This window comes from Vulpes lagopus, chromosome 1 (assembly GCF_018345385.1).
Source record: "Vulpes lagopus strain Blue_001 chromosome 1, ASM1834538v1, whole genome shotgun sequence".
Lineage (NCBI taxonomy): Eukaryota > Metazoa > Chordata > Mammalia > Carnivora > Canidae > Vulpes > Vulpes lagopus.
This window is the reverse complement of record NC_054824.1, coordinates 121,107,231-121,134,459: the sequence shown is the minus strand read 5'-3', so window position 1 is coordinate 121,134,459 and position 27,229 is coordinate 121,107,231. Positions and strand designations below refer to the sequence as shown.

Genomic DNA, 27,229 nt, shown 5'->3' with positions numbered 1-27,229 from the left:
AGAATCCATTCAGAATAAAGTAGGAAACCACTCAGCAATATGACCTTCCATCTATATTACCAAAGTCTGCCTTCACTCCTGTGTAAATGCTACAGGTGGTTAATTGGAATGTATTTTGTGTTTGGACAGTCAAAATCCTTGCTTATTCAATGGGGTTTCATGTCCCATTGCTGCTTAGGAAGACACTTCTCCCATAGCCCGGGTAGAGGATGGGGAAACCTTCCTAGATGTGGTCCCGTGTATCTTCAAACCTGGAGTGTGTGGTGGGCACAGAAATGGAGCAGGCAAAAATCAAAGAAAACTATATTGCAAAATTACAGAATTCTAGAACTGGACCCAGTGTTTCAAGACAAACAGAGAATATATGAGATAATGTATGTGAAAATAGTAGCTGGGGAGTGACACTGTGCTACATATGCAAACACAGATCATTATTACGTAGGGTCCTCTAAACCTGGACCAAGTCTGAAGTTTGACCTAGTTTTGAGTCCCAGGTCTGCCACTTCCTAGCTGGGTGCTTCATTTTGTCATCTGTAAACAAATATAATAATAATGTCTACTGTACTGAGAGGATCAAATAATATTTAGACAGCCCTGAAGAGTGAGTGCCGACAGTTGGCAGGTCCTCCCTGGCACTGTCAACCACTAGTTTAATTCTTTCACCAAATTAACTGGTGACTTCCTGCATCTGAATTTATCATTTGTATTCCGTAGTTCTAGGTAAGTGAATTTAGCTGTGGGCAGCCTACTCTAGACTCTACTGGAAATTCAGCTTGCATGAGAACAAGGACTCTCACACATATTTAATCAGACATTGTCTAACAAAAGAAGCAATTGATGCACCATTCACAATGTTTTTAAACCTATATAAAGAGTCATTGATTCAGAACAGTTGCTAGGCCTGTGAAAATGTGTGTTTGTTGGTTTCCATGGAGACCACCCTGCTGGCTGTTCTGTGATCGGAGCCCTAATTATACACTGGGATTGCCAAGGAGCCTTCAAAGCTGTCTCTATAACAACACCTCCTTGTGTAGTAACACGCCATCCTGAACTGTGTTTCCCATATAGGAGTTGCTCTTAGAAGAGAAGTTCTGCTGGTTAAGTTTCAGCCTCCAATTGATTTATCCTTATGAAGATCCCTAAAGTGGATAAGAATTTTTCTGAGTTTTGACTGCCTATCTCTCTGGGTTTTTTGCCAGATCTTGGAGCATGGCCTAATAATGTCTTTTCTTTTTTTCAATGACATGTTGACATTTCTCTTGACCAAGATATTGAACGAAGAAGGAATCTTGGCTATGTCAGTTTACTAGATAAAATTAAGCCTGTTTTACATATAGGATGAATTTGAAAAAGCAGTGTCAACAGATGCTGTTAAGGTTCAATGTTTGGAATTTTAAAATGTCTCCAAGACTATTGATAAAACTCTTGAGATTTCTGGTAGAATTTTTTTTTAAAGGAAGAAGTAGCAGCTTAGTGTCCTTTAAAGATTTTATTTATTTATTCATGAGAGACACACAGAGAGAGAGGCAGAGATGTAGGCAAAGGGAGAAGCAGGCTCCATGCGCGGATCCCAATGTGGGACTTGATCCCAGGACCTTTGAGCCAAAGGCAGATGCCCAACCACTGAGCCACCCAGGCATCCCCTTATTGCCCTTTAATATGGAATCCTACAAATTTTATGCCCTCTAAATAACATAATTGTTTACTCCACTTAAATTTTTTTAGGTGTATTTGTACAGAATTTTCAAGGCTTAATTTTGAATCATATCTTGAACTTTTGAGGAGGTGACAAGTAAACACATCTTTCAGGTTCAGAAATCAGACGTCTTAGGTTCAATGTCCAGCATGCACGTGTATGTGTGGCGCGTGCGTGTGTACCCACCCACCCTCACACACACAAAGGACAGACTATGGGAAAATCCTGAGAGCAGAGTTACAATGCCCATCACGTTTTGCTCTCAGTAGATTGTCTGTGCTTAACAGAGTGTTAGTTCTCTTCCTCCTTCTCCTTCCTCCTTTGTTCCTACTATTACTCCTTCCCCTACCCCAGTTTTATTGAGGTATAATTGACATATAACATTGTATTCCCTTAAAGTGCACCACATAATGATTTCATATTTGTATATATTGTGAAATGATCACTATAATAAGTTCAGTTAACATCCATCACCTCACATAGTTACAGCAAAGTAGGGAACGCTTCATGACATTTGCATGTCATCCTTGTGCGGGGGCCACGCTAATGGTCTCAGTATCATTCTAATTTTGGTATATACGCTGCCAAAGCGGGCACAATTACTTCCTTGTAACCTCATCATTCTTGTCCTCCTCACTGTTGGGTGTGGAGAGCTCATCCCTGTCTTCCCACACTTCCTGCATGGGGAGAGGGGATCAGGGAAGAGGAGCCTCCCCACCCACCCCTTCAGTTCACCATATGAATTTCTTCCCTCTTCTCAGCCTAAGACTCCACGCCTTCTTCCTGTAACCTTGGGAAGTTCATTCAAAGGGATCACTTTTCTCATAGCGCTTAGCATTCCTTATGTCTTCCTCCTCTGGTGGTTATTCAGCACCATAACGCATCAGGCATGGTCTGATGAAAATTAATTATTAAACTCAATGAAGCTGTGCTGTAGAGTGACTTTTATGTCGAAAGAGTGTACTTAAAAATCTAATGACGGTTATGACCTAATTAAATCCTTTTTCTTTTTCACAGCTTAAGCAGCTATGGCAATGTGAATAACTTTTCATGGAAAATTAACCCTAGAGGCAGAGCCTGATTTCCTTTACAGTCTAGCTGGGCAACAAAAACAGCATGTGGATGTCTTTCCATGACATCACTGTTGAAGCGACAGGAGCTTGAAGTGGCAAGCTGGGGAGCTGCCTTGTTATTGTTGAGCTGTATGGAAACAGCAAAGACATTAGTTATCTGGGAATTCTTCATTTATGAATAAGGTTTTCCCAGAGGGCACATGGGAGGGGAAATACACTTGTGGATTAAAGAAAAAATTAAATTCCATTTCCTATTGTCAAAATAATTCATAGGGAAGGGAGTGATGCTAACGGATATTTTGCTATTTTGGATAAGTTTGTTATTTTCTTGTTTCCAATTATGCACTCCTAATTCTTTTCTGGGCTATTTCTAGTGCCAGTGACCATCACAGTGTTCTCTGCTGCAAAAATATGATAACAATGCTGGCTTTCACAACTTTTGGCCTGGATGAATATGCATCAGTTCATTTACTAAGGAAATGCCTCGAATTTCTATAAATTTCCTGGCTCCGGGGTTGATGTGTAATTTGAAATAACTAAAATTAAAGTGATTTTTACAACAGAAAGTCCAGTTAGTTGGGGACATTTACCAGGCATCTGTTGAAGGATGCACACTAACGTGGACCTAGTTCACTGTAGGACAGTATTGCGTAAATAAGAGTGCTGAGCGAGTGCCTAAATATGCCGATCTTGTTTTACACAGTTTTACAGGTTTGTGCCCTCATGTCAGACATAGAGAAAGGTGTTCTCTATGAAAAGGAATTCTGCATGTACCTCATCAAGTACCTCCCACAGCCCCCAGTAATGTTCTTGTAATGCACACATGCCTTTCTTTGAGTGTGCCATTTATTGTCTCCTTCTAAAGATCTCTCGGGGCACCTGGGTGGCTCAGGTTGTGATCCTGGGGTCCTGGGATGGAGTCCCACATCGGGCTCCCCAGAGGGAGCCTGCTTCTCCCTCTGCCTATGTCTCTGCCTCTCTCTGTGTGTCTCTCATGAGTAAATAAATAAAATCTTAAAAAAAAAAAAAAAAAGAAAAGAAAAATATCCTCTCTCCGTGTTGCTAAAACTAAGTTTCCCAAGGTGTAATCGAGCCCAGGGTCATCAGCAAAGAGCTCTTCAGCCCCTGTACATGCCCAAACCAGAGGGCAGGCTGTGGGCAGAATTGAGTTGGCTGTGCCATGAAAGAATAACTGCCATAATCAAAGCTAATAAAATGAAACAGTTCTTGGGAAATCCGAGGGAGCAGACATTTATTATGGGAAGGCTGAGTTTTGACGCATGATAGCAAGGAATGACATGTGGATGTGAAAGACTTAGTGGTGTTGTTTTTGTTTATAATTGTGTCTGACTATAAGGCCAGGCAGCTCAATACCAGCAGGTTGTTATATTCAGCAAGCTTATAGGATTCTAAAATAGCCAGTCAAATATGCAGCAAGAAAAGTTTTTTTCAGTCACCAATGAATTACCTGGTACCATATAGACACAACTAGTATTAGACTGTGTGTGTTGATTTTATTTTAAGATTCTATTTATTTATTCATGAGAGACAGAGAGAGAGACAGAGACAGAGGCACAGGCAGAGGGAGAAGCAGGCTCCCTGTGGGGAGCCCGATGTGGGACTCAATCCCAGGACCCCAGGATCATGACCTGAGCTGAAGGCAGATGCTCAACCTGTGCAGCCCCCTAGTCACATCCGCGTCCAAGGAAAATTCTATCTTGTTTCTTTTCTGCCTCACCTCAGGCCATTCATTATCCCCTGGAGCTTTAGGTGTTTTCTGCACAATTTTCCAGGTGTGCACAATGTTTGGCCCAGATTGTGGCAGGTGATTAGTCAAGAGTTGATAAATAAAATACCCAGCACTTTCCCTCACCTCCATGTTGGGAGAAGAAAAATAAGGGCAAGCATCAGGCTAATTAGAAAAATCACAATAATCGGGTCACTCCTTCCCAGCCAGCCACCTGGGTGTCATCCTGTGAGCCCAAGGAAGGCAGGGCACATCTTACTCAAGGTTATATCCCTGACACCCGCTGAAGTGCCCAGATCTCCATAAATATGCCAAAATAATGCATAAAGCGTCCATGTTTTCCCAGATGCAGAATTTGAACTGCAAAGAATTTGGTGACTGTGAAAGCACCTCTTGTATATTTTAGCGAAAATGGAATTCGGGGCCATTGTTTTTAAGTCTCTGATTTGTCTTTCGTACAGTGATTACCACCCACACCCCACACCCCAAAAAAGAAGCAAGATTTTACTTTTTTTTCACAGTGGGTTAGGTTTATCTTCTTGGAATTAGAACACTTTGGTTTCAAGGATCCCATCACCTGTTAATGATCTCTGTACTGCCCTTTCTCCCCCAAAAGGATTTTCTCCAGGAAAACAAACGTTTTTCTTCAGATGAGCGTAAGAGATGTTCTCATGACATGGGGCCCTGCATTCTCACAGATCTTTACCTTACAAATCCAGCTGTAAGCATCATTGACACTGCTATCCCAAACTGCCAAATGTTTGTGATATTTGGCTGTGCTGTTCAGAACTCTTCCTTCTGTGAGCCTTAAACTGTTAGGATTTGGGAGCTCAGCACTTTGGGAGGGAGGGGTTTGGCAGTGATTCGGTGTCACCTTTCATTGGCGTATGCTTTGTCAGTTTTGTCTTTCACGGATGGCTAGAACTCTTGAGAAATTAGAAAAGGAGTTCACTCCAGAGCACTGGAGGGAGTGGGTGCCGTCTCATACCCCCCCAGAGCTGAGCCCATAGCCCAAGATCAGTAGTAGATACCTCATTAAAGTATTCCCTGCCCCAGCATCAGAGTTGAGTAAGGCAGTGTGAACCACTTGGATCTCGTTACGTCCTGATGTATCTTCTGTGAAGTCAGTGATGGTTCTTCTTTTCTTCAACTTAGTCTCAGGCTGTTGACTGTTCACTCTACGAATTATGTAAAACCTACCTGGCTTTAGTACTCATGCTTCTTATGAGGTTTTCTTTTCCCTGGAGAATTTTTTTCACTGTGCTCTGTTGGAACATGTTATATTCAGCAAGTTTATTCAGCAGAGATTTATAGAGTGATGAGACAGTAGAGCCTAGTGACAGCCCAGCTCTTGGGAGACGGAAAGACCTGGATCAGAATTTCACTCTAGCCTTGTAACCTTGGAAAGATTACTTTGCCTCCGTATGTATCAGTTTTCTCATCTGTAAAATGGGAAACACCGTTATGACTTCATGGAAATGTTGCAGGAATTGTATGAAGTAATGTGTGTTGAGCATTTTACATTTGCTAGTGTGTTATTACTTAAAAAGAATGAGCCTTTTCTTCGCAGATGGAGAAATGTTTGAAGTGCTGTTTGCATGTGGGGTTCAGCTACAATTTGAGAGCTGCTGATCTGGGTTGATAGCCTTTATTTCTGCTTAGTTCTATTTTGCCATTCTAGTATTGAGAGAAATTTAAAATGTCCAGATCCAAGTGACACCATAGGTTACAAAGTGCTTTTTTCAATTTTTCAAGTAACCCAGAGAACCTAGTTAATCATTTTGGAAGTTCTACACAGGTGTTTATTAAAAAATTGAAGAAGAGAAAAAGAAGTATCAGCCCTAAAGATTGTTGGATAGGGTCTTCTGTAGGGAAATTGAGGCTTTTGGCCTGTACTAGGTTAGGTGTAAGAGAATGGGGAATTGAGACAGAAGTGGTATCAAATATGATTTGGAACCACACACCCCTCAGATTGGCTAAAGTTATAGAAACTGACAATACCAAGTTTTGGTGAGGATGCAGAATAACATTTCTAGCTTAGAAAATACTACAGCTAGGGGGTGCCTGGGTGGCTCAGTTGGTTAAATATCTGCCTTCAGCTCAGGTCATGATCCCAGAGTCCTAGGATGGACCCTGCATCGGGCTCCCTGCTCAGCAAGGAGTCTGCTTCTTCCTCTCCCTCTGCCTCTTCCTCCTGCTTGTGCTCTCTCTCTGTCAAATAAATAAATAAAATCTTAAAAATAAAATTTAAAAAACTAATAAATTTGGAAAACACTACAGCTAAACAAGGTCTATGTAACGATGGAGGAGGCCCACCCCTGGCATATACCTGAGAGAAATGAAGGCATAGATGCACATGTGCACTTCATTGCTCTTATCTACTTTTAATCAACATATTTTGTCTGTAACCACTATATTTTTAAGCTTCTTGAAAATTCTTACTGGAACAAGTCAGGGAATAAATAAAATTCCTCATCCCCTTAAAAAAAATGTTTTAAGTGAAAGACTAAAATTGAATTCCTGAGAAATACTTTATAGCTGATTTCTTTGTTTCTTATAGAGGGGAAAACTTAAATCCAGAGAGGGGAACTGGCCTGAGGCCCCTCAGTGAGTCTATGACACCCAGGACTACCTGACTGCTGGCCTTACAAATCCAGCTGTAAGTATCAGACACAGGCACAGGCGCAAAAATGGATGCCCACAAGATTGGCATGGTCTCTTCTGAGGTCCAGTCCAAGGTCACCCCTGGCATGCTGATCAAACCACGTGCCCTGTCATCCTAGAACCAGCTGCCCATCATCCTTTAGGAATAGGATTCTCCATGGGATTTTTTTCAGTACCTTGCTAGGAAAAAGGGGTTCCCAGCTATTGTTTCTCTCTCTGTCTCTGTCTCTCTCTCTCTCTCTCGGTTTTCTTTCAGCTTTAAGGGTGACCACTACTCACCTGCCTTCAGCCCAGGGTGTGATCCTGGGATCCGGGATCGAGTCCCACATCAGGCTCCCCGTGGGGAGCATGCTTCTCCCTCTGCCTGTGTCTCTGCCTCTGTCTCTCTCTCAATCTGTGTCTCTCATGAATAAATAAATAAATCCTTAAAAAAAAGGGGGGGGGGTGGCCAATACTCACCTCACACTTTGTGCTCTGGTCAATACCCAGTGGCTTGGAGTTTGCTGACTTGTTGGTACTGTTCCTTCTATGTCGAAAGCCCTTCCCCAACTTCCTCTCTGGGTAATTCTTATTTGTCCAAGATGAACACGGGCATCATCTCGAAGTTCCATTGAAACGACTCTCGTGGTGGACTCTAGAAGCAGCTGGCCTACACAGGGCTCCGTGAGGGCAGGTTCTGGCCTGTTGCTCTCTCCTCCTTGGTGCCTAGGGAGGTGTGCAGTGCATGTCATTCAGCCTCTGCTTCATTCCAGCAATAACTCAAAGCCCTTTTCATTTTTCACTTCTGATTTGGTGAGAGCTGCTTCTGAAACAGTTAGTCATTGTTTTTTTAACTTTCACTTTTTTAAACTCTCCAAAAGAGCAAGGAATAATGTCTCAGCTTGGGCTGCCATTACAAAATACCACTGACTGGGCGGCTGGAGGAACAGATATTTATTCTTCACAGTTCTGGAGGCTGCAAGTCTGTGATGAAGGTGCTGGCAGGGTTGGTGTCTGGAGGGAGTGCTCTCCTTGGGTTGCAGATGGCCACCTTCAAGCTGTGTCTTTACACAGCAGAGAGAGAGGGAGAGAGAAAGAGGGAGAGAGAGGGCAAGCTCTGTGGTCTCTTCTTACAAGGTCACTAAGCCTATCATGAGGACCCCCCCCACTCCACCCTGTCATGACCCCATCCAACCCCAGTTCCCTTCCAAAGGCCCCAGCTCCATATACGATCACATTGGACATTAGGCTTCAACATATGAACAGGGGAGGCGGACATAGTTCAGTCCATAGCAGAAGAGCTCACTGACATTTTTTCAGTGTGTGCCAAGCTTACAGCAAGAGCTGAAAGCCTTCGTGGTTTGTGTAAATCCCTCAAGCGGAATTGAGCTGTTGGGATGACTCTTGCGCAAGCTTTGTGCATACCTCAGGAATTCTCACTCTCAGGTCTTGCAAAACTGAGTGTGACCAGACCTGGAACCAGGACACAGCCCGTGACATCATGGCCTCACTTCTCCCAACTGATACTTCTCCAGGAATTGTTGGGCTTAAGGAAGGAGGCAGGTTTAAAGCTGCAAAGAGTTTTTACCAAATGGGCACTATGTTTCTTTAAACACTGCAAGGAGGTCTTGATGTATATCTTCTGGCAAATCTGTTCTTTCCCTCCATTATTACTAAGGATAACAATAGTATGAATTGAACTTATATCAAAAGGAGATGAAAACATCCTCAGGCCTTGGAGTAAATATAATTATGGTGCCTTTCTTTAAAGCTCCTTTGAGCTTAAATTTATTTCATTTCTAAAAATAAACTGCAGAGATTAGATCTATCCTTTGAGTGAATCCAAACAACTCAGAAAATTAAACACCTTAGCCACATCCCTTCCTTTCCAGAAGCACAGAGCACTGTTTAGCTTGGGAGACATAGAACTTCTCAATCAGCAGGACAAAATTTTAAAAATAACTTTGGCAGAAAGCAGTCATTTTAAAAGTAAGTCTGTCAGTAGACGAGTACATTTACTGAATAAAATGAAACTGAGAATGTTGAGAAAAAAGTACCAGGATGAAGAATCTATTGACTCCACACCAAGCTGTCTCTGAATTGAGTCTGAGACAAAGTTAGGGTAGTCTCAGATTCTCCATTCATCTTCAACAATCGGATATTCTAAGGATGACAGCATTATTTTGCTCTTTATACTGCTTGGCAAAGAAGCAGTACTTGGCATATTTACAGCCTCTTTACTTAAAAAATAAGTATATGATAGGAAATCAGATAAACCAGGTATTTTAGGATGAGCTGAAGTGGAATGCCCATGAAGAGAAAAGGATAAACAAAACCCTCCAAAGGTGCCAGGAAACACATCGGTGCACATATTAACCTGGCCACTTGAGAAATGTGAATACTGAAGAGAAAAGTCTGACACCCAGCCTGGGGAAGAGCTAGTACCTTGTAAAACTGTGCCAGGAAGTTGCAAGTCCAAGAGAAAAAAATGTCCAAAGGGCTACAGATATTTGAAGTTATAACCAAAGGACTAGTATTGGATGGTATGACAAGACACATGGGTCTTTTCAGTACATAGTGTGTGTTGGAAAGTTCAAAGTTTTGATACTTAAACTCTGCTGCCCACTCTTCCCTTTTTGGGATGTAGACTAAGAGAATACACACACAAGGAATAGTGGGCAAGTGGGGAAATAAAGTTGAGCTGAAAATGTTAAGCTCAATGAAATGTTGAAAATGTTTAGAGACTTAAGGCTTTCTGCTCCTTATAGGAGGCATGGTTTCCACCCCATCTTCCATCCCCACCGCCAACAAGTGGAGACAGACTCCAGGGAATTTTATGCATGGATTCAAGTGACAAGAGATACCATGTAGAGTCTGGGGTTTGTGTGTAAAGTACTAGAATCCCACTAACTAGTGTAATGAGCCTCAGTAAACATATAGCAAGATGAGTAGGTCTTCCCATCAGAGTGAACTTGGATGAGAATAAAAAGCCAGGAGGCAGAAGAGTTTCCTCCCCCCATGGGCAGAGAGAATCATGAGGAAGAACCTTAATGTTCTCTCACCACCAGCTGCCTAATTAATCCTCATCAATTGCATCATACCTGAAACTATCTGAAGAGAAAGTGATTGTGCCTTTGAGCAAGTCCTGTTGCCCCAGGCTGATTGTGTGTGTGTGTGTGTGTGTGTGTGTGTGTGTGTGTGTGTGTGTATATGATATATCATATATATATATGATCCAAGTATATGTATATATGCATATACACATATATATGATCCTAGGCTATGATAAAAGAACAAAGGTAATTAAAATTATAATGAATGAGTTAATGAGATTGTCACTGATCAGGAAAATGTTCAGAAGAAGTCAGATAAAGCCTCCCCACCTTGCCTTACCATGCCATCCAAAGAGGCTCTAGGGAAATAGTGGTTAGCCAAGCTTCGTTTGAAAACCAGTAGCTTACCATTTCTCTGGGTCTCAGTTTTCTTACCTATATAATAAATGGAAACCTTTTACTTCAGAGTAGAATGTTGTACATTGTGACAGGCCAGCATTCAACTGAAACAACTAGGGGGGGAAGCAAATGAATTGCAAAAATCATGTTTTTTAAGGAAATCAGAGGGGTGCCTGGGACGCTCAGGTGGTTAAGCATCTGACTCTTGATCTCAGTTCGGGTCTTGATCTCAGGGTCGTGAGTTCAAGCCCTGTGTTGGGTTCCACACCAGGCATACAGCCTACTTAAAAAAGAAAAGGAAATCAGAGACCAATGAAAGCAATGAGAGCCCCAGTAAATAAATTTTCAGAGAAGGAAGGACTCTTCCTAGGTATACTGAGAAGTACAAGCTCTTTTCTTCAAGGTAGTTGGGGAGGGGGAGGATACTTGCTGATTCTGGGTGGGGGATAAGGATCTGACTTGGCCCAAGAAGAGGACATATTCTATGGGAAAGGGAAACTAGCAGAGCATTTGCAGTCATGGAATTGGTGTGATGGATTGGAAACTAGAGGACCCCCCAAAGGCAAGTCCAGTATTCCCATGAGCCATTTGCTGAGTTTTGGATCAGCTCAGGAGGCTGCAGGCTGGCCCAGAAAGGCAAAGTGAAAACTCTCATGGTATTGGGGTGCTTATGAGACAAAATTCTGCTAGAAGTAGGAGCCCATAGCAAATAATACGGTAAGTCTTCCCCTAAAGACAGTTGCTGGGTTTTGAACCTATGTGGGATGGGAAGCTCAAATGCTAAGGCCAGAATTTCTGAAAGGCAGTACTTTCAGGGACCAGGAGATAGAGATCCCCCAAGTTCTTAAACGCAAATCTTAGTGGGCCATCCCTGAAGGACTATATAAAGTAGAGCCTTAGGAGAGCTTCAGCCCACCTCATTGGATTGAGCCCTCATCCTAGAAAAGAGGACACCACTTCCTGGTGGAAGCAGTCATCTGGAGCCTCTACAGTTCCTTTACACACTGTCCAAGACACAAAGTTATAGACAAGTGAGGAGGCGGGAAACCTGACTAATAATCAAGTGGGGAAAAAAACCATAGGAAGGGAGCTACAAATAATCCAGATGTTGGAGCGAACAGTAACTTCAAGATGACTGTGGATACTATGTTAAAGAAAACATGAAAAAAAAAAAAAAAAAGAAAACATGAATAAAATGATTGGAGAATTTCAACACAAAATTGAAATCGGTGAAAAGAAAGTTTTTATTGGACTGAAAAAAATGTGTGAAATTATTAACATACTGGATGGGTCTAAGAGCAGTTACAGCCTGCCTTTCCTTGGAGATGTAGCAGTGCCAAGCAGTCCTGTACCAGCTGGACAGAGTAGTTCTTGAGCCAGCGCTGGAGTTGAAGAGTGTAATGCAGAACTCCACGTTTGAATATGAAAACAAGTCACCTGGCTCTCTGTTCAAATGTACATGTTGTTCAGTAGGTCTGGGGTGAGGCCTAATATTCTGCATTTCCTGCAGACTCCCAGGTGGTGTTGGTGGCAAGGGCATGCAAGACATCTGTTCTTCTGCGTGCCCAGCACTTTCCCTCTTTCCTCCAAGAAAATGTTCCATCCTTCATTCCAACTATGAAGTTCAAGGGTGAACTTCCACCTTCTTTCATTATTCTGTCCACCCCACCCCCACTCCCACCCCGGCCATGGTCAGTTGGTCCAGGAGACAATCAGAATCTTTCCCGGTATTTTTGGTCTTGGAACCTGAGTGAGCTAGTTGCAAATCCTCCCCCGCAGAGCTCTTTCTAGACTCTTGGAGGTAACTGGGCAAAGAAGCAGAGATGAGGATCAGAGAGTGTCTCCAGTCTGGGTTCCAACTGCCCCTAATATATGAAAAGGGATTTAAAAATAAACAAGAGTGTCTCCCAAATTATCATATGATCTCACTCATATGTGGAATTTAAGAAACAGAACAGAGGATCATAGGGGAAGAGAGGAAAAAATAAAACAAGACAAAATCAGAGACAAACCATAAGAGACTCTTAATCATAGGAAACAGAGTGTTGCTGGAGGGGATGGATGGGGTGGCATGGACATTAAGGAGGGGGCAGGGTGGGCAGCCCAGGTGGCTCAGCAGTTTAGTGCCCTCTTCAGCCCAGGGCGTGATCCTGGAGACCCGGGATCGAGTCCCATGTTGGGCTCCCTGCATGGAGCCTGCTTCTCCCTCTGCCTGTGTCTCTGCCTCTGTGTGTGTGTGTGTGTGTGTGTGTGTCTCTCATAAATAAATAAATAAATAAAATATTTTTTTAAAAAAGGCACAGGATGTAAGGAACACTGGGTATTCTATAAAACTGATGAACTGACTGACCTCTACCTCTTAAACTAATAATATACTATATATCAATTAATTGAATTTAAATACAAAAAATATAAAAAATAAAAATAAACAAGATTATGACTTATCAGCTTGGATAACTCACTGAGTTCTGGAAAATGTATCAGCCACTTACCATATGTAGGTCTCTGTTGGTAGATCCTCAACATACAAAGATGAACGGTGCCCGCCTGGTTGGGGAGACCACACATTTCCATAGTTTGGTGTGTGCAGTGCCAAGGGGTATGGAAGCGACTGGAAAAGGTGCCTGATCCACTCAGATGTGTGGAAGGAGTGAAGGGCAGGTTCAAAAAAGTTTTTAGGGGCGCCTGGGTGGCTCAGTCGGTTAAGCATCCAGCTCCTGACTCTGACTCAAGTCATGATCTCAGAGTCCTGGGATCGAGCCCTGTTTCAGCTCCGCACTCAGTGGAGAGTCTACTTGAGGATTCTCTCTCTCCCCCTCTCCCTGCACCCTTCCCCACTCACGCTCGTGTGAATGCTCACCCCCCCTCTAAAATAAATAAATCTTAATTAAAAGCTGTAAAAGATTTCTAGAGATGGATTTTCAAAAAGTGAGCAGGAATTGTCTGTGGAGGCCTGTGAAACTGTTCCAGGCAGAGGGACTTTGTTGAGCAAACATGACGGTCTAAAACCGTGTTTGGAACACTACAAGTAGCTTAAGCAGGAGGTTCGGGCCTTTTCTATGTGCTGCGATCCATCCCTTTCTTCTTAAGTCGTATGTATTTAAGCAACAACAGCAAAGCAATAACAAACACCAAGCCTGACTCTGATCCCCCCCTCACCCCAAATGCATGACTGTCTGGCAGGTTCCCACCAACAACCATTCCCCTTTCTTCTTCCCTTAGACAAACAGAAAATTTGTCTTAGGATCGAAATGAATGTTTAAAAAACAAGCCTGATGTGCTTTAAATACCAAAATCTGCTTCAATAACACAGAGGTTGTGACATCCGTGGACAAAGCCAGGAAGTTCAAAGCCCCGCTGCCCGACACAATGTATTGAGCTCTGCTGTTGTTGGCATCTCTCAGCCCGCGGCTGGTCCTGGTGTTTGTTGTTCAGATCTGAGTGTGCGACGGAGACATTCCTCAGACCACAGGACTCTTTCTTCTATGGGGAAAAATGTGTGTTTTTAAATGTGCTTTCTGAAAGCAGGAACAACAATTGCTAGGAATGGTTGCTACTGAAGTCTCTTGAATGGCAAGTGCCAAGAGTAATTCGAAGTCTAGAGCAGATTTTAGCTGTTTTAAAGGGTTAAAAAAAAGTTTACACGTTTACTGACATCTGTACCCTGAACTTTTTCATCATCTAAAGCTGAAACCCTGTCCCCGTTAACACTAACTCCCCACTCCCAGTCTCCCCCCTCTCCACCCCCCTCCAGCCCAGGGTCTGGTCACCTCCATTCTACTTTCTGTCTCTATAACTGTGACTACTCTAGGTACCTCATGTAAGTGGAACGCTACAATATTTGTCCTTCTGTATCTGGCTTATTTCGCCTAGTATAATGTCTTTAGAGTTCTTGTGTCCAAATTGCCTTCCTTTCAAAGGCTAAATAATTATGCACCACATTTTGCCTGTGCGTTCATCCATTGATGGATACTTGGGTTGCTTCCAAATTTGGGCTATTGTGAATAATACTGCTATGAACATGGGTTTGCAAATATCTGTTGGGAGTCCCTGCTTTTAGTGGATTCTTTTTTTTTTTTTTCCAAGAAAACTGTATGGAGGGGTGCCTGGCTGGCTCAGTCAGTAGAGCATGTGACTCTTGATCTCAGGGTTGTAAATGCAAGCCCCACATTAGGCATAGAGATTACTTAAAAAATAAAATCTTAAAAAAAAAGAAAGCCGTATGGAGGTGATGTGGGTGGGCCCTTTCTTGTTTTTGGCTGTGAGAGAAGGCTGACCTGGGAGGCAGGGCGTTGGTTCTACTCCTCACTGCTCTGAGGTCCCAGGCCCCTGGAGCCTCTATCTCTTGGCCACAGGTCCCCCACCCCTGATCTTGGGGAGTCCCTTCCACCTCTCAGATCCTTCCCCTAGGTAACCACGTGTAGGACACTCTGCACTCATACATGCACCCTCAGCTACTTCTGGCTTTTGTTTGTTCCTTGGTGGAACTGGAAGTGGAATGGACCCTTGTCATGAGCAGGTGTATCATTCCCACTTTGAAGGATTCTTGAGCGGCCTTGATGGCCCATGGCATATAGAAATCTTTCACTTTGCTGAGGCATGAATTTGAACCTCACACATGGTGAGGTTGGTGTGTGGGTGCAAGTCACTTAGTGGGCAAGTTGGCCTGGCTGACTGCCCAGTGTCTGCCTCTCGGTGAGGCGTTGCTGGCTGCTACTAATCCCATCTTCAGCAATGACTTTTGTGAAGAGGCAGAGCTTTGGTGAGTGAGTGAGTGTGTGTGTGTGTGTGTGTGTGTGTGTGTGTGTGAGAGAGAGAGAGAGAGAGAGAGAGAGACGGAGGGAGGGAGGGAGAAAATGCCTCTAGTGCTGACTGCTTGAGCTGGCAATGGAAGCAAAAAAAAGTAGAGAAGCCTATGATAGAAGCCTAATGGTTCCTACTGAATAGATCACAAAGTGGTCCGTTGAACTTCACAGTAGCTCTGTAGTGTAGACAACTTCACTATACATTCACTATAGCAGTAAGACACACCTATTTGTGAAATTTTAGTGAGTGTCTCAGCCAGCAGAAAATGTGCTCATTGAGAGATAAAACTTTAGAAAAGTTTGAAAAAGTGCCTCAGGAGAAAAGCAAGAGACTGTACAAACATTTCCAGGAAGCAGCACATGGCAAAGGCACCAGTGTGGCTCCTAAACCAATCTTACTTTCAAGTAAGGGCTGGTTTGGAAGTTTTAAGATGTGTTTTTCTTGGCAAAAGGTGCAGTTAATAGGAATAAGCAGGCCAGTTGTCTATCTCATGGCAGACAGGATTAGTCCTGAGCTAAAGAAGTGCACAGAGGAAGGGAGGCACGCGTCCCAGGCTGTGAGGACTCCAGAGTGTGGGTGGGGGGGGCCTCACATGCTAGATGGAAGCTGTGGAGAGATTCAATCAGAGAATAAGGCATGAGTCCATCAGAGAAGGCCTTGAAAAGCTGGTATAAAGGGGCAAAGGGCCTAAAAACAATGGTGAAGAATGAGGAAAGGCCAGTTGAACCCTTCATCAATTTAGTGAGGTGTTCCGTTGCGCCAAGCTGCCAACATCACGGCCATCCATCAGAACCGAGCCTATTTCAGCGGTTCTAAGAAATCCCCATTGGCTCCATCCCAGGAAATATCCAAGAAGCAGCAAAAGTAAAGAGGGATTAACAAACTTAACTTTGGTTAAGACTAAGGAAGGAAAAATAAAAAAGAAAATGACAATAAAATAAGAATAAAACATAAGGTAACAAACATGGGTGCAAATGAGAAAAAATAGTATTGCTTTCCAAATAGTGAAATGTGAATGAATTAGAAAACCTAGATGAAACATGTTTTTGGAAAAAGTGAAAATGACAGACTTGAATCAAGGAAAATGGAAGATTTGGTTAAGACAGTGGCTGTTAAAGGCCAGACCCAACTAGAAGGTCCATCCAGGTCCAAAGCATTCAAGTCAGAGTTAACATCCTCAGTAAAGATCACCTTCATCCTTTATTAGGAAGGTAAGCAGAGAAGCGGATGCACTAACTTGATGTGGTCGGTATAACCTTGTTCCCAAAACTCGACAGTTGCATGGAAAGCTAATAAAATTTTGAGATCCCTTCAGTTACGACCATAGATGCGAAGGTCCTAAGTATAATGTTAAACGAAATGGGGGAGGATAGGAGAAGAACAGCTGCCACTCACCCTGTTGTTGAAGATACCTGCCCCCCACCCCTATCCCCAGCACTTTGATAAACCTCTTTCTCCATGCACGTTCTTTGGGTTTTGCTTTGCAATTGTCTCACTGACCTGGTTGCCACCTCATTCTTGTTCCTGAAGAAAACACAGGTCTGTTTTGCTGTCATGTTTTTTTGCTGTAAATCAGTAAAAGAAGCAAAGAGAGAGGGACCTCAAGTGGGTAAATTACACAGGTTCTACAGCCTCACAGAGTTTCTGTACTGAAGGTTCCTGGTTTATATTTGCAGACTTTAAAAAAAAAAATATTTGCAGACTTTTTTTTGAAATGGTAAATGAATGAGGGTGAGACTCATTAAATGTACTCCTTCCTTCTGGCCACCTGCTTGCTGCCTGATTCCCAGCTTGGAGACCCTAAGAGAGGCCTCTAGGACAGCATGAGTCCCCTTGAGTGAGGTGGCATTTCACATTTCCAGGGTGTCCAGCCTGAGGGACCCATTCCATGATGACCCCCTGCTCCTTCTCACTGCAAGAAAGCACGTCCTTAGGCTCACCTTCCCAATGGAAGCCAACTCGCATTTTAGAATACAGAATTCTGGGGAAAAAAACATCTTTTCCTGAGCGGGCATTCCAAGTGGTGACAGAGTTGGGTCTTTGGTTCACACACACTCTTTATGCCAACCGTTTAGTGATACTATGGGAGTGTGAGTCCCTTTAATGCCATTCCTAAGAGACTTTTCTGTCATTTCTAGCTCTGAGAGATGCAGGGATAACCTCTTCCCTCTTTTGGCTTCTAGGTATTTGCAAATAATTTTTTAAAATTTATTTATTTTTTTAGTAATCTCGGCACCCAACGTGAGGCTCAAACTCATGACCCTGAGATCAAGAGTCACACGCTCATGACCCTGAGATCAAGAGTCACACGCTCCTCTAACTGAGCCAGCCAGGTGCCCCTGCAAATAATTAATTAATGATTTAATTGTTCCCTCCCCCAGGCAGCACCTGGTTTCTTAGAACTTATATCATGGGCCAGAAAAACAGGGGCATTGGGACAGGGGGAGAGATGGTGCTGTGAGCAAAGGCAAGGTGGCAGCTAAGTTTTTATTTGGAGGATGTGGGAACAGATCAATGAGCAGAACTGGGCTTGGGGATTATTTATGCACATAAAGACAAGATGGAATATTCTTATTCTCCGCCTGCCCTAGAGAGAGATGGGTGAGATGCTGGCTGTGTGCCTCCTCTTTTGAAGAGTTTGTAAGTTAAGTGTTTCTATGAAGATATTCACCTCCCAAATAGACTAGGACTTAGCATTTTCTCCACCAAATGCTTAGCTCAGAGGAAGCACTAAATACAGGGGCCTAGCAAGTGTGTGGGGAAAAGGACATGAAGTAAAAACAAGTGACGTCTGGAATCTGAACTAACATGAATTCAGCTTGTAAACAAGGGCTCTGGAGAAGGTTACCGAAGTCCTGCTGCTCTGATGCCCTTTTGTTGAAATTATTTCTGCAGGTCATCACAGCTGGCTTGTCAGTATTGCTGTTTGATATGATCCTGACCAGTGCAATGGTGGGATGGTAAGTCTTTGGCACAGAGAGAGGAAAAGCAAATTCATTGTTTGGGTTTTATCAGGATACTATTTTTTTTCCCTCTTAAATGTTGAAGAATGGGTTTTGGGGATATATATTTTATTGACCTGTAAATATACATTCTGAGAAGTGCATATGTCATGAATATGCAACTTGATGAATTTTCACAAACTGATTATACTGAACCTACTATAACCAGCATCCAGATTAAGAAATAGAACATCACCCACACACCTTTCAGCCACTTATCTACACAAGCATAAGCACTGTTGGTGAACTACTAGTTTTATATATATTATGTGATGTTTCCAGGATTTTATAGCTACTATGACTAGACAAGGATTCAAAACCAGACCTGTGTGTGCCCGAGACCCCATAACCTTACTGTTCCTCCTTAAACCTGACTTGGCAAACACCAAGGATTTACCCACAGTATAGACAGTGTCTAGGTAGAAGTGGGTCATAATGGAGATATAAGAGAAATTGTCCTTGTGTTCTTCTCCCCCCAGTATGATCATCTATAAAGAACTTCTAGATAATTCGACAGCAACACAGAAGGAGCATTACTCAGGACAAGACAGCTCTATTTCTTGTTGAGGGTCTGACATGGTGAACTCAGAATGTCCAGTGGAATGATTATAGAAAAAAGATCTCATTGTCTTAGTTAATACCATAAACTATAATTCTGTCCGTTAGCTAAAAGTATTTATTGTGTGACTGCTGCATGCAAAGACATGTCAGCGCTCAGGGAGGGGAAAGGGCAGGGAAATCATAAAGACAATTTGTGGGGTAAGACAGTCATGGTTTGAATGCACAGCAAATGTGAGGGCTGAAGGAAGGAGAGAGGATGGACCATCAAGAAGGCTTTGGAACTGGCTTGAACTGGACCTTATGCAGAAGAGAGAGGCTTAGCAAGGCTGCGGGTAGAAGAGGATTTGGGCCTTCTGGCCCTGGGAAGACCAGGAAGGATAGAGAGGCAGGAGGTGCCAATGGTGAGTGTTGGTGATTTGGAACCGGAGCTGCGTCTGTTGGGAAGGGAGCTAATTCCATGCTCCCCCCTTCTTCCCCTGCACCTGTCCTTCCAGGAAGGCATGACGCCCACAGTGGGTGACGTCCAGAAGCCCAGCTGCCAAGATATCCTGATACATTCTTGAGACTTGTCCCCAAATGTCAGTGTCTTCACCTACATAGCAGTAGTCTAAATTCTTGATGGTGTTTTTCTTTCTCACAAGTAAACTTCCGACTACTGTATTTTGTACAGAATTTCAGAATGAATTTTAAAAACCCAGGTGTTGAGCCGAGTGTGAGAAATAGAGGAGTGAGATTCCTCCAGCAGGGAGGAAATGCTAAGGCTGACTATCACAGCAGCAGTCTGTAAGAGGCCAAGCCTGCAGGCTCTTTCATGTCCTGTGAACTTGATGGGTATGCCCTGAACAAAATGGAAAGAAAGCCTGTGTGTACCCAAATCAAGGAAACAGCATGTGTGATTATTGCAAAAGGAACCTTGACTTTGGAATTTCCTGATTTTTGAGAACTCTTGAGTTTAAGGATGGTGTGTTTTCAGCCCCAAAGAATTTTCCAACCACAAAGTGAACCACCAGAGGAGGAGTGTCAGGCTGTATTTCAGATTTCCTGTCTTTTGCACAGAACTAGTCTGCACTGTCCACAGACTGGTGTGCTCAAGCTGAGCCTGGCTGACCGGCTCTCAGAGCCTGGGCGCCGGCAGGGCTGCCCTCTGTCTTGCGGGAGCTTAGAACTGATCAGAAGTCACAAAGGGCAGGGACTGCAGAACTGTTTTGTTGGGACCTCCTGTGTTTGCCTGTATCGTCGTTTCTTGTTTGGTTTGCAAATTTTAAATTGGATGACGTTGAGAAGTCAGGTGATTTCCCCATAAAGGTCCAGGTTTCCAGATTCTTTTGAAAATATGGAACAATGGCTACTTTGGGCCTGTACTTCCACATGGCCCCAGCTGCTGGAATAGAGACTGCCCCCTTACAAGGACATGGACTCTTGAAGTCAGCGCAGCCTCCACCACACCAGGCCGGCTGAGACCAGACGACCCTGTATCAGCTACGTCTGAGAGCCTCCCTTTGCACATATATTCATTCATTTCACAAAAGGTGTTTGGTGGGCTCTGAGGCTACAGACACAGTGGGTGGCCCCAGCGAGGTCAACCATCCAGGAAATGAGTGCATGATGTGTCATTATCTACCTTTTGGGGTTTTGGGGGGGGTTGGCCAGCAGCTTAGCTGCACGAAACATCATCATCTGAAGTAGGGTTTTTCACCTCAGCACTGTTGATATTTGGGGCCAGATAATTTGTTGTAGGGGGGTTGTCCTATGCCTTGTAGGGTTATTAGATGCAAACCTGAGCCCTATCCCACTGGATGCCAATAGCACCTGCTCCCTTTGGGAGCAGAACTACCCCAGTTGGGAATCAGGGATGTAAAGGTTTGCAGTGGTTAGTGGAGAAAATGCCATTTAAAATTTCGGCAAGACTTAGCAACTTGCTTATCTCCTGAGTTAGAGATTTGGTCAGCCTGTGTGTCTGGTTCTCAGAAGCCCCTCCCACCCTCTCTGTGTGTAGCACACACCATGCTAAGTGACAGGTAGATGTGCACACCCCATTTTCCTGTGGCTGTGAGCTCCTCCAGGAGGGGAACCACACTCATGTACTTGTGTGGCTCACTGCCTAGCCCTAAGGACTGAATAAATGAGTGGCCAGTCTTCTACATCCCATACCGAGAAAAATTATAAACCTAAGTACCAATGTTGGTCAACTTTTTAAAGTCTTTTCTTAAAAGCAATTGCTCTTATCCGACAAATTATCTTGTTTTTATTATAAAAACAATCTGTTGCAAGCCCAGAATTTAAATACCCAGATGAATATGTAAGTATTCACTTTTAACCAACAGTTTCATGCTATATATCAATATGTACTCCTCTATTCCAGAATTTCAGCAAAGCGGATCCAACACATACAAAAGAGAAAATTCTGAACCGTGAGCAATGTCCCTGTTGAGTAGAATTAGTTGTGGGTGCCCCTTCTTTGAATCCTTTTTACTGTAGGAGAGACTCTTACCTTTGCAAGTATTTAGATACAAGAAGAGAAAACAAATAATCCAAACACAACCTCTTTGTTCTGAGGATTCTGTGATCCCTTCTCGCCTTTGCCTTTGCTGATCGTTCACGGAGCCCGCCATTGATCATGAGTTACCAACATGCTGGATCTTAGCACAAGCCTCCCACACAGGATGTCTTCTGCCTTTATTTTCAGACACTGCACAGAGACTGCCCAAGCCTCTTTATAGGAAGAGTGAATTCAGGGTTGAAGGAAGTACTACTCCCCGCAACACACCCCAGAGTGCAGCTAGGATCACAGTGATGGAAATTGATCAGTTTTCCATTTTCGTTAAAAAATGCAAAAACTCTAAAATGCTAAGAAGGGCCTTCTAGAGAACTGTCCCTCATTACCTCTCCACACAGAGTAATTTATCAGATTGTGAACTGTCCCGCTCAGCAAGGGAGTGGCACATTAGGCAAATAGCTTTTCGTGGAAAAGAAAAAAAGCCAAAATAGTTTGGAACATGGATGGGAGCAAGAGGAGCAAGGATAAGAATTCATCATCATTCATGGAAAAAAATATTTATTAGGCACTGCAGTAGTGCTGGGCCCCCAGCCAGAAAAGGGTACAGGCTCTGCCCCATCTCATGGGGTCAGTAGGTGCTTGAATGAGCACAGTAATGAATGTACAGTTGAGGCCTCTTCTGATGGGCAAAGACTGGAGGGACCCTGAAACCCCACCCCACCCCCACCCCAAAGAGAAGCTAGTGATGGATGTTTCTGGCTGGGTAAGGTCTACAATCTGGTGCGTATGCCTTCGTTGCATGAAGTGTGTTGACTTCAGGAATGATGGGGATTACAAGATTTGCCAACAGTTCAGTGAGGCCCTGACTTAAATAGTTGTAATGCTATTAAGATTCCTGCGCCCTGTGTCAGCTTCTCCTGCTGTTTAGAAAACAACATCAAAGCTTACCTCCCTGGCTCTCTTACCAGTAAACTTGAACCAAGGTTTGTTTCCTTCTGAGCATTCACTAAGCTGCTTTAGTGTTTCATGAAATAGCTAACGAAGCCCAGCGGATGAAATGCAAGGTTATTACACTTCGGCATTGTTCTAAGGCCGTGGGGGGAGAAGGGGCAACGAGCCAGCCCGTAGCCTATTCTTCTCCCTGGTGACTGTGGAGGATTACTGGAAGCTGCAGAAATGACTGAGCCCCCCGTTACATTTGCAGAAATAAGCCCCTCCCAAGGCCAAAGGCCCGTGCAGCCTATGCGCCAGGTTACAGTGACTCTGAACTTGCCTGGGGGGTGCGGGTGGGGGTGGGGGGTGTTAAGACGCGTGTGTGTGTGTGTGTGTGTGTGTGTGTGTGTGTTCTTTAAGGGATGTTGAAAGGAACAGTAAGATCTGTGAAAAAGGAAAAGCCTGTTGTTCAGGGCTGAGCCTCTGGACCAAAAGAATGGCTTCCCATTCGGTTACTTTTTCATCCAAAGAGATGTCCCTGAATTAGACCAGGCACCAGCACAAATGGGTCATGTTTCCACATATGGTCTTCTGGAACTTGGACCCCAGTTTCTTACAGAAGCAATCCTTTAAACGATGATTATAGATCTAGGAAGGTCCTCGGGCATTTGTTTCACCTCTAATGTAAATGCTAACTTCAGTTGCATTATTATGAGTTAAATGTGCATTAAAGAGAATTTATGGACTTATTGCCACTATTCATAGTATTTCTGGGCAAAGAAGAAAGTACATTCCAACTTGGAGCTTTGGAGACCAGGCATCCATCCCCCTCAGCTCTCACCTTTCCATCCCAGCTGGTCCCCTCCCTGGGGGGTGGGACACCCTCCTGGCCCCGTCCCCCAGTGACTGTCTACCTAACGAGTGCCTCTGCTCTCACCCAGAGGCCTGTAGTCACCAGGGAGAGGAGATGATGGTGGTTTAGGGGCTTTTCCCTCTCTAGGGTTGACAGGGGGAAGGGAGTAGATTTGTTCTCTGTTGTTCTAAAAGGCAGAACTGGGACTCACAGGCAAGGTTGTAAAAAGCAGCTGTTGGGTCAGCCTGAGGAAGGACTTCCCCCTGGAGGGAGGAACCATGTGCCCAGGGTCTTCCATGAGTCAGAAGCCCATCGACACCGGCTTGAACCCTTTGCGCAGTGGGATGTGCCCCCCAGGTGAAGTCTTCAAGCAGCATCAGGAAGCCAGCTCTGAGGGCCAGTGAGGAAGACACTGCTGCCCTGGGAGGACAGTCAGCTAGCCGATAGGATAATATTTTATCACTTGTCCATTACAGGCCAAGTGTGGGGGTGATGGCTTCATGTATACCTTTTGCAGCCTCACAGAGATTGCTGGATGTGACTGTCTCCTGTGGCACAGACGAGACGAAAGCTGGATAGCATGCACAGGGTCACGTAGCTGGTAAACACCTGAGCCAGTTTGAACTCACTTTATTGTTTTAGTAATCTCACACTTAGTTCATTCCTGTGCTGAATGAGGTAAATGGTACAAGTTTTCTTTATGTCAGAGTCACTCACATAGGTGACATTTCTCACTGGCAATGTTCACAGCCACCGTGTGTCTCATATATTGGGTGCCCTGGGTGTGTGTCGGACACGTAAAGACGCCACGGCCTAGGTGTGTGCGTGCTGCATGTGGGTACATGGAGGCACACATGGAACCGAAAGGCCATTGACACCTCTGATCCAGAGCATTTCATCACCAGGGACCTCCCATCATAATCCTTCAGTGACGGCCCAGCCCAGTCCCCAGAAGTGCTTTTTGGGAAGAATTTGAGGATTCAGACAGCAGATTGTCTGCTGAGAAGTTTAAGATAGAAAATGTACAGACCTCTGGATGTATTAAATGTGAGGCATGTGGGGATGCCTGGGTGGCTCAGTCGGTTAAGCACCTGCCTTCAGCTCAGGTCATGATCCCAGGGTCCTGGGATCGAGTCCTGCATTGGGCTCTCTGCTCAGCTCTCTTCCTCTGCCACTCCCCCTGCTTGTGCTCTTTGGATCTCCCCTCTGTCAAATAAATAAATAAAATCTTATTAATTACTTAGAGGCATGTTAAAATAGTCAACTCCTCCTTCTCACCGTCTGCAGTGTTCCCACTACCTTTTCATTTTCAAATCGCTGACTATATTTCTTTCTGCTCCGGTGGGAAATTCATGATTTGCCGTTAGTATTTTCATCTCTAACTGTTCTGTTAGTCTCAGTGAAGTAGCAGGGTGCAGAGACTGTCACTTCAGTCACAGTAAGATTATGGATACCTGCATGGTGTAGTCCTGTCATCAAGCCTCCTCTGCAAAAAGGCCCCCTAGCAGCTGTATGGGAAGCGCTGTCCCCTCTGCATCTGCTGCAGAGCATTTGCTGGAGTACAGTCTCCTGTGCCGGGTCAGGATGAGTGGGATACCACCCCTGCTTCCCAGGGGGAAAGGCTCCAACCCCACCTTGCAGCCCTCTCCCCTCCTGCCACACAGCTGACGTTTACTTGGGATCACCAGGCCCGACCTGACAGCAGGGCAGGTTAGGCAGGGGATGAGAGGGTCCCTTCCACAGAATGAAGGACCCCTTGCCCTGCTGCAGGTGGGCACTGGGCAGCTCAATGGGTATGCAGCCTCCATACTCGAGGGACCAGAAAGCTAACCTCTTGCTATTTCTTGCAGCCTCCTGCTCGGTGGACTTGGAGAGGCCTTGCTGGTTTTCTCGGAGCAGAAGAGCTCCTGAAGGCAGGAAGAGTAGACTCCCAGGCTGCCAGCTGGAGTGAGCAGCCCCTGAGCCTTGGAACTCCCTGTCGCATGTGTCAGGAGGAAGAAAGCAGAGACACTGAGGCCCCCACTTCTCAGGGCATCAAGGAGAGCTCTCTCCGGGGGTCTCCTGGCTGCTGCAGAGAATGCACTGGGTTGTGTCTTCCTGCTTCAAGAGGCTCACTCGAGCCCTGCTGACCACGCCATGTAAACCCAGATGCAGGGTATGTGTATGGGGAGGTCCCTCCTGGGGATGACTCTGCTCACTTGATTGACACACAGGCCTCCGTATTCAACACCTGCCGCCAAAAACTGCTTTGACCACCTGGTGGTGGGCTCAAGGTATTTCACTGCACTTTTTGTGTTGTGTTGTGTTTTATATCTTTAGAGACTCTTCCAGGGGGACGTCCTTCCTTTGCTCTCGTGTGCTGCCTGGAGCCCACACTCACCCGCTTATGAGCGCAGATAAAATTCCTTGGGAGGGCTTCCCCTGGGGGCTGGGGCAGCAATGAGGGGCAAACACTAGTAAGGACACTATCACTCCAGAGTGGGTGCTGAAGCCTTTTTTGTGGCTGTGTGTCATGTTGTGTTGACTTCGTACATTCTTTTTTTTTTTTGCCTACTATTAGGTTAACTTGCTCCTACATGATCATCAGAGGGAATAAACTTTATAATTACTGATGGATATGCTCCCTGGACAGTGAAACAAACAGAACCTATGTATACACACAAGCACACACATTTATATTCATATTCCTTAAAGCTTTTAATCCGTCTAATTCCCGGATGGCTCAGAGGAGGTTTCAAATCATTGAACACAGAAGTATATTTTTCATCCCAGATTAAAAATTGGATTAAAAAAGTAATAATAAAAATAAATAAAATAAAAATTGGATTAAAACTCTAAACCTGGCCTGTGTGGGAGTCAAAAGAAATGAATATGCATGAAGTAGTAACTTGATTCTGAACCCACCATGAAGGTTTAAGAGAATAATGTGTAACTCCCAATATTTCTGCTGATGACAGGTATTGAATACCTGATTGTCCCGCCGGGTGTTGGTTGTGGTCATGTCGAGATGTAGGAGGTAGTGAAGCTGCAGCCACTGCTCCCCAGGCAGGAAGCCAGCCTTCGGTGTTGGACGTCTGCGTCATGGATGGAGAACCATCTTTAGCATCTGGGAACTCAGCCTGTCCATTCTCAGCTCTGGGAAGAGTAAAGTTAGCTCAGTCAGGGGCCATTCTTTCTGCACATTCTCTCCAATTTATTGAAAAAATAAACAGAAAATGAAACAAATGGGAATGGATTAGTAGATTTGGAACTTGAGTACCTTCAGTCCATTTCCTGGTCTTTTCCTGGTCTCTGTGTGTCATTTAAGGTAAAGATGTTCAGAGTGACCTCTATGCAGATGGAGTTTCAGTTTGCTTTTTGTTCTTCCTCAGAGGTGTTAAACTTTATAGAGGCTGAGGATCAAATAGAAAAATGGGTTTAAAATTGCCCTTGTTCTTCTGCTCCCACAAAACCCTCTTTGTAAAACTCAGTTCTTCATCTTTTGTGGCAAGTGGCATCTGACCAAATGTCATCTTAAGCCTGTCTTTCCAGGTGCCGTCCAGGCAAACGGAGATTCGTAAGTCTGGAAAGAATCATGCACAGTTAATGGGCCTGTCTCCTGTTTCCGGGAGATCTGTTCTTTTTTTTTCTTTAAGATTTTTTTTTTTAATTTTTATTTTATTATTATTATTTTTTATTTATTTGAGAGAAAGCGTGAAAGACAGAGCACAAGCAGTGGGAAGCGGTGTGGGAAGAGGGAGAAGCAGACTCCCCACTGAGCAGGGAGCCCACTCAGGATTGAATCCCAGGACCCTGAGATCATGACCTGAGCTGAAGGCAGACACTTAACTGACTGAGCCAGCCAGGTGCCCCAGGAAGACCTCTTAAAAAAATCTCTACCAAGGATTTTAAAATTTTTTTCGTTTGATTATTTTTTTAATGGCATTCCAGGGTCCCATTGTTTTTATTTTTCATTTTTTTAATTTT

The 27,229-nt window shown here is 44.2% G+C and overlaps 1 protein-coding gene and 1 non-coding gene across 7 annotated transcripts in view; one reads left to right on the top strand and one right to left on the bottom strand.

Annotated features, from left to right (window-relative positions):
- Window positions 1-26,997, top strand: part of TMEM241 (transmembrane protein 241) — a 112,791-nt gene extending 85,794 nt beyond the window's left edge. For 2 of the 6 annotated variants that reach the window (XM_041774245.1, XM_041774232.1), the window contains one exon: window positions 25,114-26,102. In XM_041774245.1, the coding sequence (XP_041630179.1) occupies window positions 25,114-25,392 (279 nt within the window). In that variant the 3' untranslated portion in view covers window positions 25,393-26,102. Of the gene's footprint in view, window positions 1-7,076; window positions 7,176-18,312; window positions 18,378-25,113; window positions 26,103-26,220 lie in introns of those variants that run through there. The other 4 variants (XR_005990689.1, XR_005990685.1, XM_041774254.1 and 1 more) reach the window with 4 other exon arrangements.
- LOC121474977 lies at window positions 2,186-2,289 on the bottom strand. The gene has a single exon (XR_005983594.1). It is a non-coding gene; the product is annotated as a U6 spliceosomal RNA (small nuclear RNA).
- Window positions 26,998-27,229: the final 232 nt, after the last annotated feature.